The sequence below is a fragment of the Puma concolor genome, chromosome E2, assembly GCF_028749965.1.
Source record: "Puma concolor isolate L17-30 chromosome E2, mPumCon1.1.hap2, whole genome shotgun sequence".
NCBI classification, from domain to species: Eukaryota; Metazoa; Chordata; class Mammalia; order Carnivora; family Felidae; genus Puma; species Puma concolor.
This window is the reverse complement of record NC_141681.1, coordinates 49,940,690-49,959,466: the sequence shown is the minus strand read 5'-3', so window position 1 is coordinate 49,959,466 and position 18,777 is coordinate 49,940,690. Positions and strand designations below refer to the sequence as shown.

At 60.8% G+C, this 18,777-nt stretch overlaps 1 protein-coding gene across 4 annotated transcripts; it reads left to right on the top strand.

The window, feature by feature from the left end:
* Positions 1–375: 375 nt before the first annotated feature.
* Positions 376–18,539, top strand: ARHGEF1 (Rho guanine nucleotide exchange factor 1). Of its 4 annotated transcripts, XM_086689941.1 has the most exons (32): positions 376–514; positions 3,186–3,316; positions 4,837–4,879; positions 4,962–5,045; positions 5,503–5,616; positions 7,796–7,894; positions 8,098–8,140; positions 8,338–8,584; positions 9,030–9,059; positions 9,336–9,435; positions 9,581–9,677; positions 9,754–9,789; positions 9,924–10,061; positions 10,745–10,850; positions 11,336–11,347; positions 11,896–12,063; positions 12,345–12,490; positions 13,927–14,073; positions 14,458–14,540; positions 14,761–14,886; positions 14,976–15,090; positions 15,186–15,286; positions 15,481–15,558; positions 15,817–15,892; positions 15,973–16,140; positions 16,657–16,744; positions 16,879–16,965; positions 17,207–17,277; positions 17,366–17,452; positions 17,728–17,897; positions 17,999–18,101; positions 18,403–18,539. In XM_086689941.1, the coding sequence occupies exons 2-31, from the start codon at positions 3,303–3,305 to the stop codon at positions 18,080–18,082; spliced, it is 2,958 nt and encodes a 985-aa protein (XP_086546067.1). In that variant the 5' UTR covers positions 376–514; positions 3,186–3,302; the 3' UTR covers positions 18,083–18,101; positions 18,403–18,539. The 4 variants fall into 4 exon arrangements, 3 of the variants coding, with proteins under 3 accessions (XP_086546067.1, XP_086546068.1, XP_086546070.1); XM_086689942.1 differs by lacking the exon at positions 11,336–11,347; XR_015244913.1 differs by lacking the exons at positions 17,999–18,101; positions 18,403–18,539 and having other exon boundaries at positions 15,711–15,892; positions 17,728–17,780.
* Positions 18,540–18,777: the final 238 nt, after the last annotated feature.

Sequence of the window (18,777 nt, the reverse complement as noted above, 5' to 3'; positions counted from 1 at the left end):
CGAGGGGAAGCGGTGGGGGGGGGGGGGGCAGGAGGGAGCGGGAGGAAAAGACCCGAACGGAGAGAAAGTGGCAGAGAGAGGCACGTAAAGAAACACGCACAGCGAGGCAAATAAAAGAGAGGAGGACCGAGAGACCCGGACGGAAAGCAGGGGAAGCGATGGCGGACACCCGGCAGGGGCGAGAAACGTGGGGCCGACGCCCTGCGGATGGACAGACGGACAAAGCCGGGAGGGGCCGGGCGGGGCCGGGGCGGGGTTGGGGCCCGCGGGTCCCCGGCCGAGGGGGGGGAAGGAGGGGCCGGGCGAGCGGCAAGAAGGGGAAGGAAGCGGAGGTGCCGGGCGGGCGCGGGGCGCGGGCAGGAAGCGGGGAGGGGCGGCGGGGCGGGGGCCTCCGGAAAAACGCCCCAACTTCCTGCCCCGCCAGAGTCAGGAAGCGGGAGCCGGGACACAGGGCCCGGGATCGCCGAGCCCGACCTCGGGCGCCCCGCCGGTCGCCTCCCCGCGCGGACACCAGGTACACCGTCCCTGGCCCCGCCCGGCCTCCCGCCCCTCGGCTGCCGGGGGAAGTGGGGAGGAGGAGGGAGGGGGCCGGGGCGCTGCCGGCAGTGGAGGGGCCTTCGCTGCGCCCCACAGAGCCAGCGGCCGCCCCTCCCCGGGCCTCAGTTTTCCCATCTGTCAAAGGGGGCAAAGAGAGGAGAGAGAGCTCATGCCTGCCGAATGCCCAGTAAGTGGGGGTGAGGGGTGCGAGGCCGGGGTCAAGGCCTCCCAATTGTGTAGCCGAGGACGGATGACCACTCCCATTGCACTGCTGGGGAAACTGAGGCTCGGGGAGCGGCACCGACTCTTCCCAGGGTACACACACCGTGAGACCGAGTGGAGTTGGGATTTGAACTTGCAGGTGTTTCAAGCACCTTCCTCCGACTCTACATGCTTTAGGGCCACTTAAAAAGAAAAACGTCCGTAACCACGCCGTAGGCCGCGGTGAAGCTGAAAGTTGCAGAGCGCCGTTTGAAAGCAGTTTTGGAAAGCTCTTTTTCTGGGCCATTGGTTATACCCTGAGACATGGGTTGTAGGGGACAGAGCTAGAGACCTTCCCCCCATTGTACAGGTGGGAAGACTGAGGCTCGGAAAGAGGTAATTACTTTTTCCAGGTTACACTGGAAAGGTATCTGCGGGAGAGGTACGCTGGAACACAGGATTTTTGCATTACAGCCCCAGCAGAAAGCGTGCGGCCGGGGCGGGGGGTGGGGGGTGGGGGATGCGGGGGAAAATTAACGTACACCTTGGGAATTCAGCTGGTTCCGGAGTTAGGAAGGCAAGATAGGGTGGGGAGCCCAGTCCGGAGACTAAGGGCCACGGGTGACTCGGAGCTCTCGAATTGAGCCTTGGCCAGGGGGCTGGAACCACTTTCTAGTCGGCCTGGGGGCGGGGCAGGGTAGAGTGACAGGAGCAGTCGAGATACGGAAACGCCAGTCCTCCAAGGCAGGCCAGAGCGGCCCTGTCTGGCCAGCGTGGCGCAGTGAAGAGCTAGAGCGGCCGGCGGGAGGAGTAGAGTCGCCTGGGCAGTAGCCTGGCAGGAGCTGGGCTAGAGTGGCTGGCGGGAGGAGTGGAGCTGGAAGCAAAGGTAGATTTGGGGACAGCTAGAGCGACTCGGCGTTGGGGGTGGGGGACCGGCGCGCCGAGACTTCGGTTCTGGCGGCTGCGGTGGATACTCCAACGACCAGGAGCAGGTGAGGGACGCGGCCCCTGTCAGGCGTCAAACCCTGACTCCGCAGGTCCGCCCCAGCATCCCTGGCCGTGCATACCGCCACGTCCCCTGTAGGATTTGGGGCCCGTATAGACCCGCCACGTCCCACATAGGATTTGGGGCTGTTATGGATCCGCCACGTTCCATATAAATTACAAGGCCCTACAGGCTCACCAGCTTTCTGCTAGCCCCCCATGGAAACTCGGCTTCTTAATAGATGCAGGCTTCTTAATAGATCAGTCATTAGTACCTCCTAGAATCCTGGGCCCTGTAGATCCTAGGTCTTGGGACTACCACAGGCTCCTATAGAATCCTGGTTCCCTTTTTACCTTACATAGGTCCCAGGAACTGGCTATTTTACATATGGAATCATGATTGTGTGTGATCCCCGGATCCGTGTAGACCCACCATGTGTCAAATAGAATCTGGGGCCTTATACATTCCAAGGGCCCTTCATGGACTTAATTTGAATACTCTATTTTAGGTTCTTAAAGGCTCCCTCCCAGAGGTTCTTGGAGACCAGGGTCATCCATGCAATGTCTTATAGACCCCAAACCTTGCACAGAATCCAGGCGCCCATGTGGTCCCCGACCCATGTCTGCTTTGCTTTAGGACCCTTATCTCTAAGAACCTTCTAAACCTTCCCCAACCAGCACCACCCCCAGTCCCATGCACGCAGCGTCCCCTCTGCTGGACCTTAGGCCTTGTCAGTTGCCTAGAGATCCATCTGACGGCTTCAACCTATAATTGCCCTTTGTGGCAGCCCCTCACCCTGTATCTCCTAAGCAGCCAACCCCTCACCTTCCCTGCTAGCGTCCTCTCTGAGCCCTAAGTCCCTGTGAAGCAGCCTCAGCAGCAGCCTGCGCTCCTGCCCAGGTCACAGTGCCCACATACCTCTGACTTTCCCAGACACCATAAAGAGACCCGATAGGTCTCAGCTTCGGTTCAGATTTTAGTTTCTTAAGGTTGGGGTGGGGTTTCCCCATGCTCTGAAGCAGCACATTCTGATAAATGCATAAACTCTGGAGCCAGACTACGTGGGTCTCAATCCTGGCGCTGTCCCTTATGAGCTGTGCCTCGGTTTCCTCTTCTGTAAAAGGGGGATAGTTATAAAACTGAACTCCAGGGGTCATTTAGGGGATTCAATGAGTTAATACCTATAAAACAGTTACGTTGTACCTGGCACATACTCAGTGGCCCTTAAGCGCAGATCAGGTGTTAGCTATTATTTCGTATTAGCGTGATGAGGAATGAAGTAGGTCACGAGCATCTAGTGCATGATTCGGGGTCTGCCTGGCACTGAGCATTTGCTCACATAATGTGGGTCCTTTCCTTTGCCCTTTTGGAACCTCCCTGCCTCTGTTGAACCTTCCCCCGCCGCCCCCCCCCCCAAGTGGGATGAGCACGGACGTTCCATGTGCGTGGTCATGTTTTCCAGCCCAGAAGTTGCAGCTGGTGGCCTGGTGAAGGTTTTCCATCTCGAACGGGAATACTAATCGCATGGGGTGCTTGTGGTTGTGAGCGTTGAGTTCGTATGTGAGAAGCACTGAGAGTGATGCCTAGCACACTGTAAGTGCTAGGTAAGTTTAGCTTTTGTCATAAATAAGCACTTTTTTTTTCTTTTTGCCTTGGTTTACAAATTTATTTAAGTGAAGTTTAAACGGTGCTCAAATCTTAAGTTAACCCAAACTTGAAGTTGGACAGATACACTCTATGGAAAAGAATAAAAACGATGCGTGCCCTGGGGAACCCACAGGACAGCACTTGAAGACTCCAGAAAGCGTCGCTGTCTGATGAGCCTAATCAAAATCATAGCCACCGTTTATTGAGTGCCAGGGAGGAGGCCTGTGGGGGAGGGAGAAGGCTGGGTCTGAGGCGACCGGGGTTATAAATAGCTTTGGGAGAGGCCCCCCCCACAGCCCTGCTGGTCCACCCCACCCTGTTTCCACAGCTCCTTCCCTCCTGACACGGGCTCGAGTGGCATTAGTCAGCCTAATTAAGGACACAGAAGATGGCGGTGGGAAGACACAGGGGGAAGTGGAGACTCTAAGGGAGACAAGATGGGAGAGACAGCAAGAGATGGGAGAGAGAGACGCGAGAGACAGCATCTGACACAGTGACTCGGAGAGGACTTGGGGAGGTGGCTGCAGAGCCAGACGTGGGAAGACAGGCAGAGACACCGGGGACAGGCAGGGAGCAGCAGAAGCAGTGTTAGGGGGAGGTGGCTGACTCGGAAGGGAGGCAGAGATGGTGGGGAAGCGAGACGGGCCGGAAGGGAGGGAGGAAAGGGAGACAGGGAGAAGAGAGGCAAAGAGAGGCACATTCGCAGGACAGACAGCCAGGGAGAGCTGGCTGGGGCAGGAGGGCCGACCAGACAGACTGATGCGGGGTGAGGGAGACCGACACCCCTTGGGGATGGACTGGCTGAGGACTGTCCCTTGCTTTTTGGGGTTGGAAGCTGGGGAAGATACCGGGTCCCTGAGGGAAAGAAACTGCTGGGTTTGGGGAAGGAGGTTCAGTTTTGTTTTCTAATGTAGAGCGAGTTGGGGGTTGGGGGATCTGCCATTAGATTTCCTGTCACAGGAAGTGGGGCTGGTGGGTTCAGAGGCAACATCCTGCCCCAAGCCTGTCAGATGGAGGAGAGCCCCCCACACCCCAGTTATCTGCCTTCTACCTCCCTTTCAACCTTCCCAGCTCTGCTTGGCTCCAGGCCCTGCCTCCCTAGGACCCAGCCTGCAGCCCCCTCCTCCCTCAGACCCAGGAGTCCAGGCCCCCCGGCCCCTCCTCCATTAGGGACCCCAAATTACAGGCTCTCATGTCCACAGCTCTCTCATGGACCCAGGCTCCTGGGCCCCCATCTCTCCCCCCCCATTCCAAGGCTCCCTGTCCTTGGGCTCCCCGCCCTGGCTGGCCTCTGAAGGGCTCTTTGTCGCCACACAGAGGCCCCATTGAGCTGCGGACGCCGGGATTGGGGGGGGGGGGTGCTGTTTACTCACCTTCACACCTGGGCCAGGAATCTGTGAGTAACTGCCCTGTGCCTGTGCCGCTGCCTCCTGCGCCCCCTAACCGTGGCCCCTCCTCTTCCTCAGCCCTGTGGAGCCCATGGAGGCAGACGACATTGCCCGCGGGCTGGTGAGTGGAGAGAGCCTGGGGTGAGAGGACTGGGGGGCTGAAGTGAGGAGCTCTGTGAGCTGAAGCCATCCCTCTTCCACAGGCCCCGGGACCACTGCGGCCTGGCCTGGTGCCAGTCAGCATCATCGGGGCTGAAGATGAAGATTTTGAGAATGAGCTGGAGACGGTGAGGGGTGGAAAAGCTTCTGTCCCAGTCTCCCTAGGCCCCAGCCCTCAAGTCCCATCTTCAGGGTCCCCTCCCTCCTTAGGTCCATCGTCGGATGCTGCCCCCGCCTCCTCTCGCCCCTCGCCCCTCTTTCTCTAATCTTCTGGGTACCACCTTTGCCGTCCCCTACTACCCCATCCCTGATGCCCCATCAGAGCACAGACTTTCACCCTTTTTACTCTCACCCTGGTTTTTGTCATATCTTCCTTAATTGCGGCACAGACCCCTACTCTGTCTCCTAATGCCTGTCCTTGTCACCCACATGCATAACATTAGATCTCATCCCCTGTCCCCGACACCAGCGCTGGCCACCACCCTTACAGCGTAGACACCACTGCCCGTGGTGGTGTGGGTGGGGGACGGGTCAAGCCCAAGGCTCCCCTTCTCCCCACCGTCTCACCCCCATCCCCACCCTCAGAATGCAGAGGAGCAAAACAGCCAGTTCCAGAGTCTGGAGCAGGTGAAGCGGCGGCCTGCCCACCTCATGGCCTTCTTGCAGCACGTTGCCCTGCAGTTTGAGCCGGGACCCCTGGTGAGGGCAAGGCTGGGTGGGCAGAGGGAGGGGTGGGGCCGGGACAGGCCACAGCGCTCAGAGAGATGGACTAGTGAAGATGAGCTGGGAGGGTTTGGAAAACAGATCCAGAATACACAGCACAAGATCTAGAAACAGAGAGCCAGAGAACTAGCCGCATGATCCCGAGAAGATTGCAGGTGCCCCGTGTCCGTCTCCGAGAGCAGCAGGTGCAGGCGGGAGTGTACACCCAGCAGGGGCACCTGGAGGGCAGCAGGGAATCCTGAAGCTGGCAGAGACTGTGCCCCACCCCCGCCTTCCCAGCCCGTGGCAGTGACCGCGACCTTTCCCACTGACCCTGCAAGTGGATCCCTCTCTGTGGCCTCGGCAGGTGCCACCAGTCATTCAGGGCCGGTGCATGGGAGAAAGCCACTAGCCTTCCCAGCTCCAGGTGGCACAGAGGGCCCCGGTCCAGAAATAAGAAGCCACCACAAGCAGCCCACGAGGCAGAGAGAATGCAGTTGATGATCCACAGATATCAGACAGAAATTACCTGGGCAGTGGTGGATGCCCAGAGAACCATGCCGTCCGGAAACATGCAGAGTCCAGAGAACCAGTGGGTGATTTAGAAAGGAAGAGGCCACCGCTCGGGCTGGAGGGGGCTCCAGGCAAGGATCTCCTCCCAAGATGACCCAGGGCAACCCAGCACAGGCTGCAGTTAGGGGGTATCCTAGAGCACTGGACTGCACTGGAAATGCATAGTAGGTCCCTCTGGAAACCAGAGACTGATAGAAATGCCAGGGCAGGATGCCTGGGGGATGCAGAAGGGAGGGCGCATTGACTGATCCTGTGGCTTCCGAGATCGGCAGGAATCGGGAAGGTGCCTTCTCTCCAGAAAAGTAGCTGCCCCTTGCCTGTGAATGGAGGCTCTGGCCCTCCAGGCAAGGGGGTCCCCCTACTGAACCTGAGGTTTCTAGAACCTGAGCTCTTGGAACTCAGCCCAGGGTGGTGCTGACTGCCATGGCCTTTTACAGATGTGGAAACTGAGGCCTGGCAAGGGCCAGGGGCTTGGCTGAGGTGACCCAGATGCCCCCCCCCCCCCCCCCCCAGCATTTGGAATCTGTCCTCCTGCTGCTCCCTCACCTCATCAGCTGGGAAAGCGGCCAAGAAAGAGTTGCGGTCCCGTGGGCTGCTTCCTGGAGCCCCCGTGTTGCGGTCCCGTGGCCTCTCCTGGAGTTTGGGGGTGTGCAGACGCAGATTTGTTGGAAATGGTTACAGCAGAGAAATAGATTCTTGCCCCTGCTGGGGCAAGTCCTTAGCACAGAGACCATGTCCCTTACCAGATGAGAGACCCCAGGAGTCGGGTTGGAGTTTCCAGTGCCCTGCCAGCATCACCCAGCATGGGGCTGACACACAGCCAGCCTCAGGAAAAGAGCAGTAAATGAATGAGAGAGCCCACTTGTCCACCTGTTTATTTACTCAGCCCCACTGTGCACTAGGCCTTGTCTGGGGCACAGGCGAGTCAGAACCTCACACACACACACACACACACACACACGCATCAAGTCTCTCGTGGTATTGTGGCTTTTTTTTTTTTAGAGCTAGAGCATCCACCAGCAGAGCAGGGGGAGGGGCAGAGTGAGAGGGAGAGAATCTCAAGCATGCTTCACACCCAGCTCACGGAGCCCCTGAGGATCATGACCTGAGCTGAAATCAAGAGCCGGATGCTTAACTGACTAAGCCCCCCGGGCACCCTGCTCATGGTGTTCCTAGGCAGTGGGGTGTAGTGGAATAGGCTGCCTGGATTCTGATCCCAACTTTGCCACTTACTAGCTGTGTGACCTTGAGCAAGCTTCTTGAGCTCAGTTTTCTTATCTGTAAAATGGGATAACATTGACCAGGTTAATGTGGTTAAAGGGTTTAGAGCAGCATCTGGTACACGCCCCTAGCTGTCTTAGTGTAGCAGGTGACGCCAGGAGACAGAACCGGAGAGAGCCATTTCACGGGACAAAAAATTAGCAAATGCTCTTCGTGGCCCCAGGGAGGCCAAGAGAGGCAAGGGCCTGAGGTGGGGGGGGGGGGGGGGGGAGGGGATGATGGAAATCAGGGAGCACGAGCAGAAGGTTTGAGCCCCAGGCTTTTTGAAGGAGAATATGGTTTGGGGAGGGGGAAGAAGACGAGTGACAGTCTGTCTCCCCAGCTCTGCTGCCTGCACGCGGACATGCTGGGTTCACTGGGCCCTAAGGAGGCCAGAAAGGCCTTCCTCGACTTCTGCCACAGCTTCCTGGAAAAGACCGCGGTGAGAAACACCTTCGGGGGACCCCAGCCCCTCCCCCCCCCCATTCCTTGGTCCTGGGGAGACTCTGTGCCATCCTGGCCCACCCTCCGCTGCTCCCTCCCCTCAGACCGTCATTCCCAGTGGGCACCTGGGCTGCGGTCCCGTGACCCCACCACTGCCCAGTCCTCTCCTTCATTCCGTTCTCTGTTCTCTGTCCTGAGCAGGTTTTGCGGGTGCCAGTCCCTCCCACTGTCGCCTTTGAACTTGGTAAGGAGAGAAAAGGGGACTGTGGGTGGGGGAGAGGTTGGTAGCCGGGGGCTGGGGTATCCGGGGAGTCCCAGGGAGGGAGGCCGCCCTTTCTGCTCACGGGGACAGTAGAGATTCCTCCTCCCCTTCCCCCTGGTCGCTGCAGCCCAAGGGTGGGTGGAACTGGCCTCCAGCCCCCTGCCTGTGTCCCTACACAGACCGCACACGGCCCGACCTCCTCTCCGAGGACCTCCAGCGGCAGTTTGTGCAGGAGGTGGTGCAGAGCCAGCAGGCCACCGTCAGCCAGCTGCTGGAGGACTTCCGCTCCAAGAGGCTCATGGGCATGACACCCTGGGAACACGACCTGACCCAGCTGGAGGCCTGGGTGGGGCGGGACCGTGCCAGCTTTGAGGCCCGGGAGCGGCACCTGGCCGAGCGGCTGCTGACCCACCTGGAAGAGATGCAGTGAGTGGGGCCCGTGCCCTGTCCAGCCTGGTGGCCGGGGCGGGGGGGGAGGGGGTGGTCCCTGCAACTTCACGGTTCGTTCCTTAACGTTTGGGCTCTGGGTCCCCTGGCCCTGGCATTTTAATCCGTCTGGTTGTCTGGTTTTGTGTCCTCTCTTCCCAGCTTTAGGGCACCCTCCCAGTTTCCAGGTCTTTCCACAGCCTTGCGTGTGGGCCTGGCGCTTGGGTCCTGTCCTTGCAGCTCCCGGCTGCCCTTGGTGCCCTCAAAAGAGACACTCCTCCCTGCTGTGATCCTCCTTCTCCTCAGCCTTGGCACTCTCCCTCTCTGCCTCTTCTTTCTCTCCTGTCCCAGCGTCTAAGGGGACAGCAACCCAGACATTTGTGCCGGGTAGGCAGGGACCCAGGCCTAGCAAGTTTATCACAAACTTCTTTCTTCTTTTTTACAGACACACCATCTCGACTGATGAGGAAAAGAGGTGATGGAAGCAGAGAGGACAGCAGGAGAGGCATTTAGCCCCCTGGGACCCAGGGAGGAGGACCAGGGGTCTGGAGGCCTGGGCATGGAACGGCATCCCTGGCCCTGTCCTCCGGAGCCCTCTCCCCCTTCCTCAGACACTCACTTGGAAGCTGTTGTGGGGTTGGGGTGGGGAGCGAATGTGGAGGGGAAGCCTTGGGGATAGCGGTGTCACTGCGGCCATGGGCGTGTGCGCATCTGTGCACGTGTCGGGGCCCTCACCATCCCCTTCCCACAGTGCCGCTGTGGTCAACGCCATCAGCCTGTACATGCGCCACCTTGGGGTGCGGACCAAGAGCGGGGACAAGAAGTCAGGGAGGAATTTCTTCCGAAAAAAGGTGCTTCCCTGAGCGCCCAAACCTGGCCCTTTCCTCCCCAGGGACTCCTGGGGAGCCCCGTGACTCTGGCCTCCTGGGGTCTGATTCAGCTTTGTTGGGGTCTCAGAAATGCACAGCCCCCTCTCCACTCTCCTCCTTCCCTTAGATGATAGGGAATCGGCGGTCAGATGAGCCAACCAAGACGAAGAAAGGCCTGAGCATCTTCCTGGATGCTGCCCGCTGGAATCGGGGAGAGCCTCAGGGTGAGGTGGCTGGCCCCGGCCCTCCCTGACTTCCCCCACACCGCCCCCGCCTCATGGTCCCGTCTTTTCATTTCAGCCCCAGATTTCCGACACCTCAAAGTCGAGGCTGATGGTAATGGTCCTGAAGCTAGCTGGGGGCCTCGGGGAGGGGGTGGGGGGCGGTAGAATGGAGCTGGAGCACAGGCTGCTGTGTGGGTTAGAGTCAACTGGGCTCTCATTTCCACTGTCTCCTGGATGTTTCCCCAGCTGAGAAGCCAGGCCTTACAGAAAGGAAGGGAGGCCTGGGGGTGCCCTCCCGGGACCGGAACACTGGAGCTGCCGGGCAGGACATCCCTGGAGTTTCTCTGCACCCTCTGTCTGGGGACAGCCCTGACCGGGAGCCAGGTGAGTTTCCTGGGTCTCTCAGAGAGACTGCCCCGCCCCCTGCTCCTGGTCACCAGTCTTGTTAATAAAACCACCCCCTTCCCTCAGTTCACCCATTCCACAGCTTTCCTCTCAGGCTCCCACCGCTCTCCAGGTGATGCGTTTCCCACCTGCTTGGACTACGTTTCCCGTCAGCCCCCCACAGCGGCATTTCCCAGGACCCTCTCAGTACACTGTCAGTCACCCCCATGGATCTGAGACAGCTGCTTGGCTGGGCCTGGGTTCAGATCCTGGCTCTGCGGCTTAGTTGTGTTGTATCTCGGGAGTCACTCCTCTGTCTGAGACTCAGGCTCCTCGTTCCTAAATGGGACCCCCCCCCCTTCCCGTAAGTCCCGCCTGAGACTCGGGAGAGGGAATGGACGCGGAGGCATCATGCAGAGCACCTGGTCTCCCCTGCTTCAGTGTTTTCTTCACCGCCTCCACCCCCCCCCGGCCCCAGCTGCCCACAGCCGTGTTCTCAGAGGCCTTTCCATTTCCATCTGTCCGTCCCCCGCTGAAACGCAGGGCAGCCTCTGGTGTCTGGCAGGCATTGGGTGGTTTTAGCCCCCGTCCCCCATTCCCCGGGGGTCACGGAGGCCCCCAGAGCATGGGTCTTGCCACGAGGGCCTGGCAGCCAGCCTCGCTCTCCCCCGCTGCCCGCACAGGTGTTGATGCCCCACCAGAGCTGGGGGACCCGCCCCCGCAGGGCCCGGCCAGCCTGGAGCCCGTGGTGCCCCCGGAGAACACGGAGGAGGGTGCTGAGACAGAGAGGTGCCCGGGGCCGGGTGCGGGGGGAGGGGTTGCTGGGAGCAGGACCAGGCTTACCAGGCGGGGGAGGCGTGTGCCGTGTGCCGGGTCGCGCTGCCATCTGCACCTGCTGTCCCCGAACCGTCTCCACTCTGCCCTGCTCCTCCCTTTTTCCATTTTCCGCCTTCTCTTTCCTTCTCCGGCTTCCTCTTTTCTCATCTCCTCCTCCCACTTCCTCTTCTTGCGCTCCGAGCCCCTTCAGGTTTTCAGCCCTTCCCTCCTCTTCTAAGCCACCGCCCAGCGCCTTGCTCCTGCCTCCCGGTGCCCTGTCCTCCATCCCCCACCCTGTGTGCTCCATGCCTGGGGGCCCTGTCCCCCTCACAGTTGGGGGGCAGGCTCTGCCCCCTGCCTGTCCTTGTGCCGCTGCTTTGGGGACCCTTTGGTGGGTGGGGGAGGTGAGTTGGGTTCCATTTGGGTCCACCTCTGACCCTGTGCCCCTCTCTCCCCAGAAAGTGGAAGAGGTGGGTGCCTGGGCCCTGGGTTGGGGGAGGGCTAGCCCCTCCCCCACTTCTCCCAGCCCCTCCCCTCTCCCCATGGGCCACCCCCTCCCCTTCACCCTGCAAGGGGTGGGTGGGGACATCACCCTCCCAGCAGAAGAGCTAAGTATTAAAACCCCCTTCCCCACCTCACTCCCAGCTCTGCCCCCACCATCCCCCTGCCTCAGGGAAGGGAGGGGTCAGTCCTGTGCTCCATACTGGGTTTCCCTCCCTACCCCTCCTGACCACCCCCACTGCCCCAGCACCCCGAAGTCCCACTGCTCCTTCTGACTCTCTCCTCTCTTCTGTTGCATGTTCAATCTCTGTCCTGGTCTCCCCTACCCCCGTCCGTCTGTCCCTGTCCTGGTCTCTCTGTCTGTCCCTGACCTGGTATCTCCCCCCCCCTCTGTCCCTGTCCTGGCCTCTCCCCTTCTGTCCCTGTCTTGGTCTCTCCCCATCTCTGTCCCTGTCTTGGTCTCTCCCTGTCTCTGTACTGGCCTCTGGCTGACTCTGTCCTTGGCCTCGGGGTCCAGGCTATCGGGGCGTCTGGGGCGCTCGGAGAGCCTGCGGGTGAGTGACCGCCGCCGGCCTTCCCGGGGCAGCCTCGGGGCTAAGGGCCGGGGTGGGGGCCGCTCCCGGAGTGACGTGGACATGGACCCCAGCTCTGCCACGGCCGTGCTTGGCCCTGCCCGACGAGCCACGTAGGTCATTCCTCCCCCCATCCACTGAGGCAGCCTGGAGTGTCAGAAGGATGGTGGGGGCGGGGTTGTTGCCAGAGTGACAGAGAACTGGGTTTTGGCTGCTAAGGTCACCAAGGTCACAAGAAAGGTGTGGGACTCTTCTTTCTAGAGATCTGGGGGCATATGGGCTACTTTGGAGGCATTGAATGCCAAGGCCACAGCGGGGGGTTGGACACTAGGAATGGAGGTCTTCTCCCTGGGATGCCCCAAGCCGGGGCCCTAACAAGGCCTCTGTCCCACAGCCCTGAGCCTGGAGATGAAGGGGACCCAGGTCGGTCTGGACTAGAGCTGGAACCAGAAGAGCCCCCTGGCTGGCGGGAGCTCGTCCCCCCAGGCACCCTGCACAGCCTGCCCAAGAGCCAGGTGAAGCGGCAGGAGGTTATCAGCGGTGAGTACCCCTCGCTGCGCCCCCTGTGGCCAGCCACACAGCCCAGTTCTGCCGAAGAGACAGGTGCGGGGAGATGTCCACCCGGGGGTCAATGACAACAGGCCGAACTGCGAGCTGGCCTGTTCCCATTGAGGGCCATTCATTATGTAAATTGTAGAACAGCCACTTGTGGAACAGGACTGTGGCTGTCAGCCCGTCAAACTGACGTTCGCAGAGAGTTTTTGGTAGTGCGGGACAGTGCAGGCAGGAGCTGGAAATGGTACAGAAAGTTGTATTTCTGGTGCAAATCCTTGTTTCCTTATTTGAGAAACACGGATAATAATGGTCCTACCCCAAAAGACTGTCACGAAGCAGAGATGTTTCACGTGATGTTTAGCGTGGGTGTGGGGCTGGGTAAGAACGTTCTGATGTGACGGTTACTACTGTGATCTTAACCGTTTAGGGGCGAAATGGGCAAGTTTCAGAAGATAATACATCAGTGCTTGCTTCTGGGCGGAGAGATGATGGGAGTATCATTTCTGTCTCGATTCTTTTCTGTGATTTCAAATTGTGCGGAGGGGGGTTTGGCAAAAGTAGAAGACCTTTTTGGAAGCTCTGGTTTGGAAGTTCATTTACAAGTTACTTAGTAAGAAGGGTACTCGTTTGGAATTTTTAGGGCAGTTAGGTGAATCCTTTTTTATTACAGATCCTACTAGGGACGTGATCCAAACGTAAAGCAGCGCCATCTGATAGCGTTTTCCGGAATCATGAAAACACGCAACATCTGTGCTGTCCAGCATGGTTACCACCAGCCACATAATGGCTCTTAAGCCCTTGAAATGTGACCAGTACAACTGAGAAGTGAATTTTGTATTTCATCTCATTTTAATTAAATTTCGAAGGCCCATATGTGGCTAGTGGCTACCGTAGCAGACAGCACAGCACTTTCTCTAGTCAGAAAAATACGAATAATGTGGAATTGTACATTCGGTCTCCAGGAACTCCTGGGGCCCCTGAAATCCAAGCATGTGGTCCCTCTGGGGGCGGGGTCCCTGAATCCAAGGCTATCAGCGTGTGTTTGAGGGGTTGTTGTTGTTCCAGAAACCAAGGCTGAGAGACTCACTGGACCTTTAGACACGAAACACAGCTGCAGGCTTGCTGGTGGTGGTGTGACCACATCATCCCAGTTTGCCTGGGAGTTTCCTGGCTTTGGCACTGAAAATCCCACGCGCCGGGAAATGCATCGGTGCCAGGCAAACTGGGAGCCGTGGCCACAGCCTGGCTGGCTGCCGCAGCCGAGGAAAAGCAGTGATGGGCTAAGGAACCCTCAGTGGCTATTTCAGGGGCAAATGACTGTCCAGGCTGTCCTCATCCCCCTCTCCCAACCTGCCCTTGAGACTGCACCCTGTAGTTTGCACTCTCCCCAGCCATGCTGCCTGTTCTTTGCCCCCCATCAGAGCTGCTGGTGACCGAGGCGGCCCATGTGCGCATGCTCCGGGTGCTGCACGACCTCTTCTACCAGCCCATGGCAGAAGGAGGCTTCTTCCCCCTGGAGGAGCTACAGTACATCTTCCCCAGCCTGGACGAGCTCATCGAGGTGCATTGTGAGTGCAGGGCAGCAGCCCCACAGTGCACCCCACCGTGGGCCCCCTCCTTCAAGGCCTTGGCAGCTAGACCTGGAGCCTAGCACGTCTCCCTGAGTCCCTACCCCGGCCAGCTTCTTTTCTAGCAGTGGGGACAGCCCCAGGCCCCAGAGCTCACATTCCATGGGGCACATCAATAAGCGTGGGGGTGGGGTGGGGGTGGAGGACAGCCCGTTGGCCCCAGGGTGGGGGTGGGGGACAGCCCGTTGGCCCCAAGGATCAGGCAGACACCCTGCAGCCCAGCCACCACCGTCTCCTGACCGGCTCTGCATACAACCTTGCACCCTGACGGAGGTCCTCACAGGGCCCTGACAGAGCACCCCCTTTCCTCACCGCGCTCCACAGCCCAGTTCCTCGATCAACTGATGAAGCGGAGGCAGGATAGTGGCTACCTCATTGAGGAGATCGGAGATGTACTGCTGGCCCGGGTGAGGGTGCCCAGCCCCTGCCCCCTCTGGGAGCCCCTCCTCCCAGCCAGGGACCTGGAATCCAGGCCCGAGGAGGCCAGCTCTCAAGCCTCCCCTCCATCAAGACCCGGGGGTCTGGGCCCCTAGCCCTGTCCTCCTGTCTAGGCCGCTATTCCCACGTGAGGCCCTGCTCTCTCCAATCCTACCTGAGACACCCTCCCTGGCCTGAATCTCACTATAGTTTGATGGTGCCGAAGGCTCCTGGTTCCAGAAAATCTCCTCCCGCTTCTGCAGCCACCAGTCATTTGCCTTAGAGCAGCTCAAAGCCAAACAGCGCAAGGAGCCTCGGTTCTGCGCCTTTGTGCAGGTAAGGGGGAAGCCTGGACCCCGGGGCCCCGGAGGGGGCTGGTGTCCCAGTCCCCGAGGTGAGCCGCCTCCACGCTACTCTCCCCTCAGGAGGCCGAGAGCCGCCCACGGTGCCGCCGCTTGCAGCTGAAGGACATGATCCCCACGGAGATGCAGCGCCTGACCAAGTACCCCCTGCTCCTGCAGAGCATCGGGCAGAATACAGGTACCGCGGGCCCCGCTCTCCCATCTCCCGCGTGGCTGTGGGACCCGAGCTTCCGGGGCTGGAGCTCACCGGGGCCGGTCTCTCCTCTGCCACAGAAGAGCTGGCCGAACGGGAGAAAGTGGAGCGGGCGGCTGAGTGCTGCCGGGAAATTCTGCACCACGTCAACCAAGCTGTACGCGACATGGAGGACCTGCTGGTGAGCCCGCGTGTGGCCCTGGGCCCAGGGCACTGGGACGAATGTGTGCAGAGGTTGGCCCGGCCTTTGTCTCGTCCTCCCCGGGGCCACTTCTTGGGAGGTCGGGCCCAGCCCTTGGCTTGTCCCCCTCGGGGTCACTGTCGGTCAGCCCCAGCCCTTGGGTTGTCCCCGTGACTCTCCCTTCCCTGCCCCAGCGGCTCAAGGATTATCAGAAGCGCCTGGATTTGTCCCACCTGCGGCAGAGCAGCGACCCCATGCTGAACGAGTTCAAGGTGGCTCTGCCTGCCCTGGCCTCCCCTCCTGTCCTCTCCCTTGCCTTCCCCTGCCCTCAGCCAGCCCTGACCCTCTGGCCTCGGGGAGTCTCCCATAACGCACCCAGGGAGCGAGAGCCACCCCTGTGCCCTGCGCCCCTCCTCATTCCCAGCGGGTTGCCCCTCCTGATGATCCCCGACTACGACCCTGGCCCTGTGAATCATCCCGACCCTCCCCTGCCCTCTCCTGCATCGACCATGACTCCTTCCTGCCTCCAGAACCTAGATATCACCAGGAGGAAGCTGGTCCACGAGGGCCCGCTGACGTGGCGGGTGACGAAGGACAAGGCTGTAGGTGGGTGCTGGCGCCGAGTGGGGCCCAGGGGCGGGGCACTCAGAGCGGGGAGGCCGCTGAGCTCCGGCCTTGCCCTGCAGAGGTCCACGTGCTCCTGCTGGACGACCTGCTGCTATTGCTCCAGCGGCAGGACGAGCGGCTGCTGCTCAAGTCACACAGCCGGACGCTGACGCCCACCCCCGACGGCAAGACCATGCTGCGGCCCGTGCTGCGGCTCACGTCCGCCATGACCCGCGAGGTGGCCACCGGTGAGGCCTGGCCCGGCGGCCCCGGGCACACCCGCCCGTGGAATGGGAGGTGACCCTCTAGAGAGCTGGGGAACGCACGTTCTAGCACTTGGGAGGCTGCTGCGGAGGTTGAGAAGGGGGCGGTGTGAGAGGCCCCCAGCTCGCCATGGCGGGGGGCCGGGCCGGGTTGTAGATCTTAGAGCTACACATGCCCGCACAGGAGCAGCCAGCTCTGACCGGCGTTCGAAAAGACACCGTGGCTGCTTCTTGGGGATGGTGGGGGAGCAGCGGTGGGGGCGGGAGCCCAGTGAGGAGGGGTTTGCACGTGTGCTGCCGGGAAGCTGCACCAGGGGCTCCGGGGGTTTGTGTGTAGAGCTAGACTGGGGACTGGCTGCCTGATGGATTAGGGGGAGTGAGAGGGAGGGACGGACTGAGCTGGGGCATCCGAGGCCACCGCAGTCAGGGGCTTGCCCAGGCTCAGGGGAGGCACAAGGTGGGGTGACCCTGGCTCCGAACCCCCCCTCCCTCTTCCTGCAGATCACAAAGCCTTCTATGTCATTTTTACCTGGGACCAAGAGGCTCAGATCTACGAGCTGGTGGCCCAGACCGTGTCGGAACGGAAGAAGTGAGGGGGTCTAGGTTCTAAGCTTGGGTGGAAGAGGAGGTCCAGGCCCTGGGTCTCCAGGGGCAGGGCTGGCGGTGGGAGGCCCTGACACAGGGTCTGGGGGGCTCTGACTGCCCCGGGGCCTGTCTCCCCAGCTGGTGTGCCCTCATCACGGAGACCGCTGGATCCTTGAAGGTCCCTGCCCCTGCCTCTCGCCCCAAACCCCGGCCCAGCCCAAGCAGGTGAGGGGCCTGGGAGGAAATTGGAGGGCTGAGGAGCTGGGGGAGACCTTTCTGTGCCCCCAGAACCTGAGCTCTAGCCCCGTGTGTGTGTGCATGTGTGTGCACACCCATCACAGCCCATCTGGCTCCTCTCCAGGTCCCTCTGTCTCCATCTTCCAGCCTCAATTTCTCTTTGTCTCTGAACCTCCCTGCCCCCTGCTGCCCCCAGGGCTGTGGGGTCACCCAGTACTTCTCCCCACAGCACCCGGGAACCCCTGCTCAGCAGCTCGGACAATGGCAACTGTGGTGGCCGAGAGATGCCCCCAGCTGACGGTGAGCCTTTTCGGGGGGTGCTGGAAGGGGGCAGGATTGCCGAGGATACCCGGCCGGAACTGAGCACCCTCCCTGCTCGCCCACCCAGGCCGCATGGAGAGAATCTTCAGCACCCTCCTGCCCTACTGCAGACCTGGCCCTGAAGGCCAGCTGGCAGCCAAGGCCCTTGAGAAAGGTAGCCCTGTGCCGTCCCGTCCTGCTGCCAGCCCGGCTTTCCAGCTCCCCTCCTGCCCGGGCCTGCATGCCAGGCCTATACCACCACCCTCAGGGGGCCAAGCCCCTCCTTCTGCAGCCTCTGTCCCTTCCTTGACCTTCCAATTCACCCTCTCCCAGGACGCCCTCTTCATGCCCTCCCACCCTGCCCCAGCTCTAGCCACGGGCTCACCTCTGCACCCCACCTCCCCTCTTTGCCAGTCCTGCCTCTGACTCTGTCCTCTTGTCCCTGGCCAGTGCTGTCCCTGAAGCAACTCCTGTTTCCCTCGGAGGAAGATAGTGGGGCGGGGCCTCCCCGTGAAGGGGATGGGGTCCCGGGGGGCGGCCCCCCGAGCCTGACACAGACCCAGACCCAGGAAATTCAGGAGAAGCTGCTCAGCCTGGAGGAGACCATTAAACAGCTGGAGGTGGTGGCCTGGGGGGAGGGTCAGAGTGGGGGGGAGGATGGGGCTCGGTGGAGGGACGTCACTCATTGATGACCTTTCTGCCCCCGTCCCCCCCCAACCAGGAGGTGGAAGAGGAATTCTGTCGTGTACGACTCCTCCTGTCTCAGCTTGGGGAAAACCCTGTCCCCCAGCCTGGCTGTACCTGAGGCTTCCTGCCCCAGGCAGGTGAGTGGGGGAACCAGAGGCCCCAACGCTGCCCACAGGGGAGGGACCAGAGTGGGCATTTCAGGGCTCCCTTGTCCACGGCCCCGTCCATCTCTCTCCCTTGGTCTCGCTGCATCTCCCCGTGCCACCTCCTGGCCATCAGTTTCTGCTTCTCGGGCTCTTCTGTCCCCTCCCTGCCCATCCTCTCCCTTCCCTCTTCTCTTTGCCCCCCACCTGTGTCCTCCCAACTCCACACCCTCTCCCCACCACCCTGCCTTTTCTCTGCTGCTGTCTTCATCTCTCCGCTTCCCTTCTCCTCCAGCCCCCAGGCCTTCCGCAAGACTGAGGGCCACCCGCCCCCACCGCACAGCTGCCGCAGCATCTCCAACCCCAAGGGCCTGAGGAGAGGGAGCCAGGCGTGCCTGGGGGGCCCAGCTGGGATCACTGCCTCCCCCCAACCTCCCATTGGCCTTGGCCTTCTCTCCCTTCTGCTTGGGGGACTCAGGGCTTCATTCCAGGGCAGACCCACAGTGACCTCCCATTCCCCGGGCCAGCTCTGTATTGCCTGGGCTTGGGCCACCCCTCCATCCCCCCACCCCCAAGTGCCTCTGCTCTGTTTTTATACCCCGAATTGGAGGTTTATTTTTTAATATATATTACCTAAGGAGAGGTCTGTGTGTGTGAGGGTGGGGTGGGG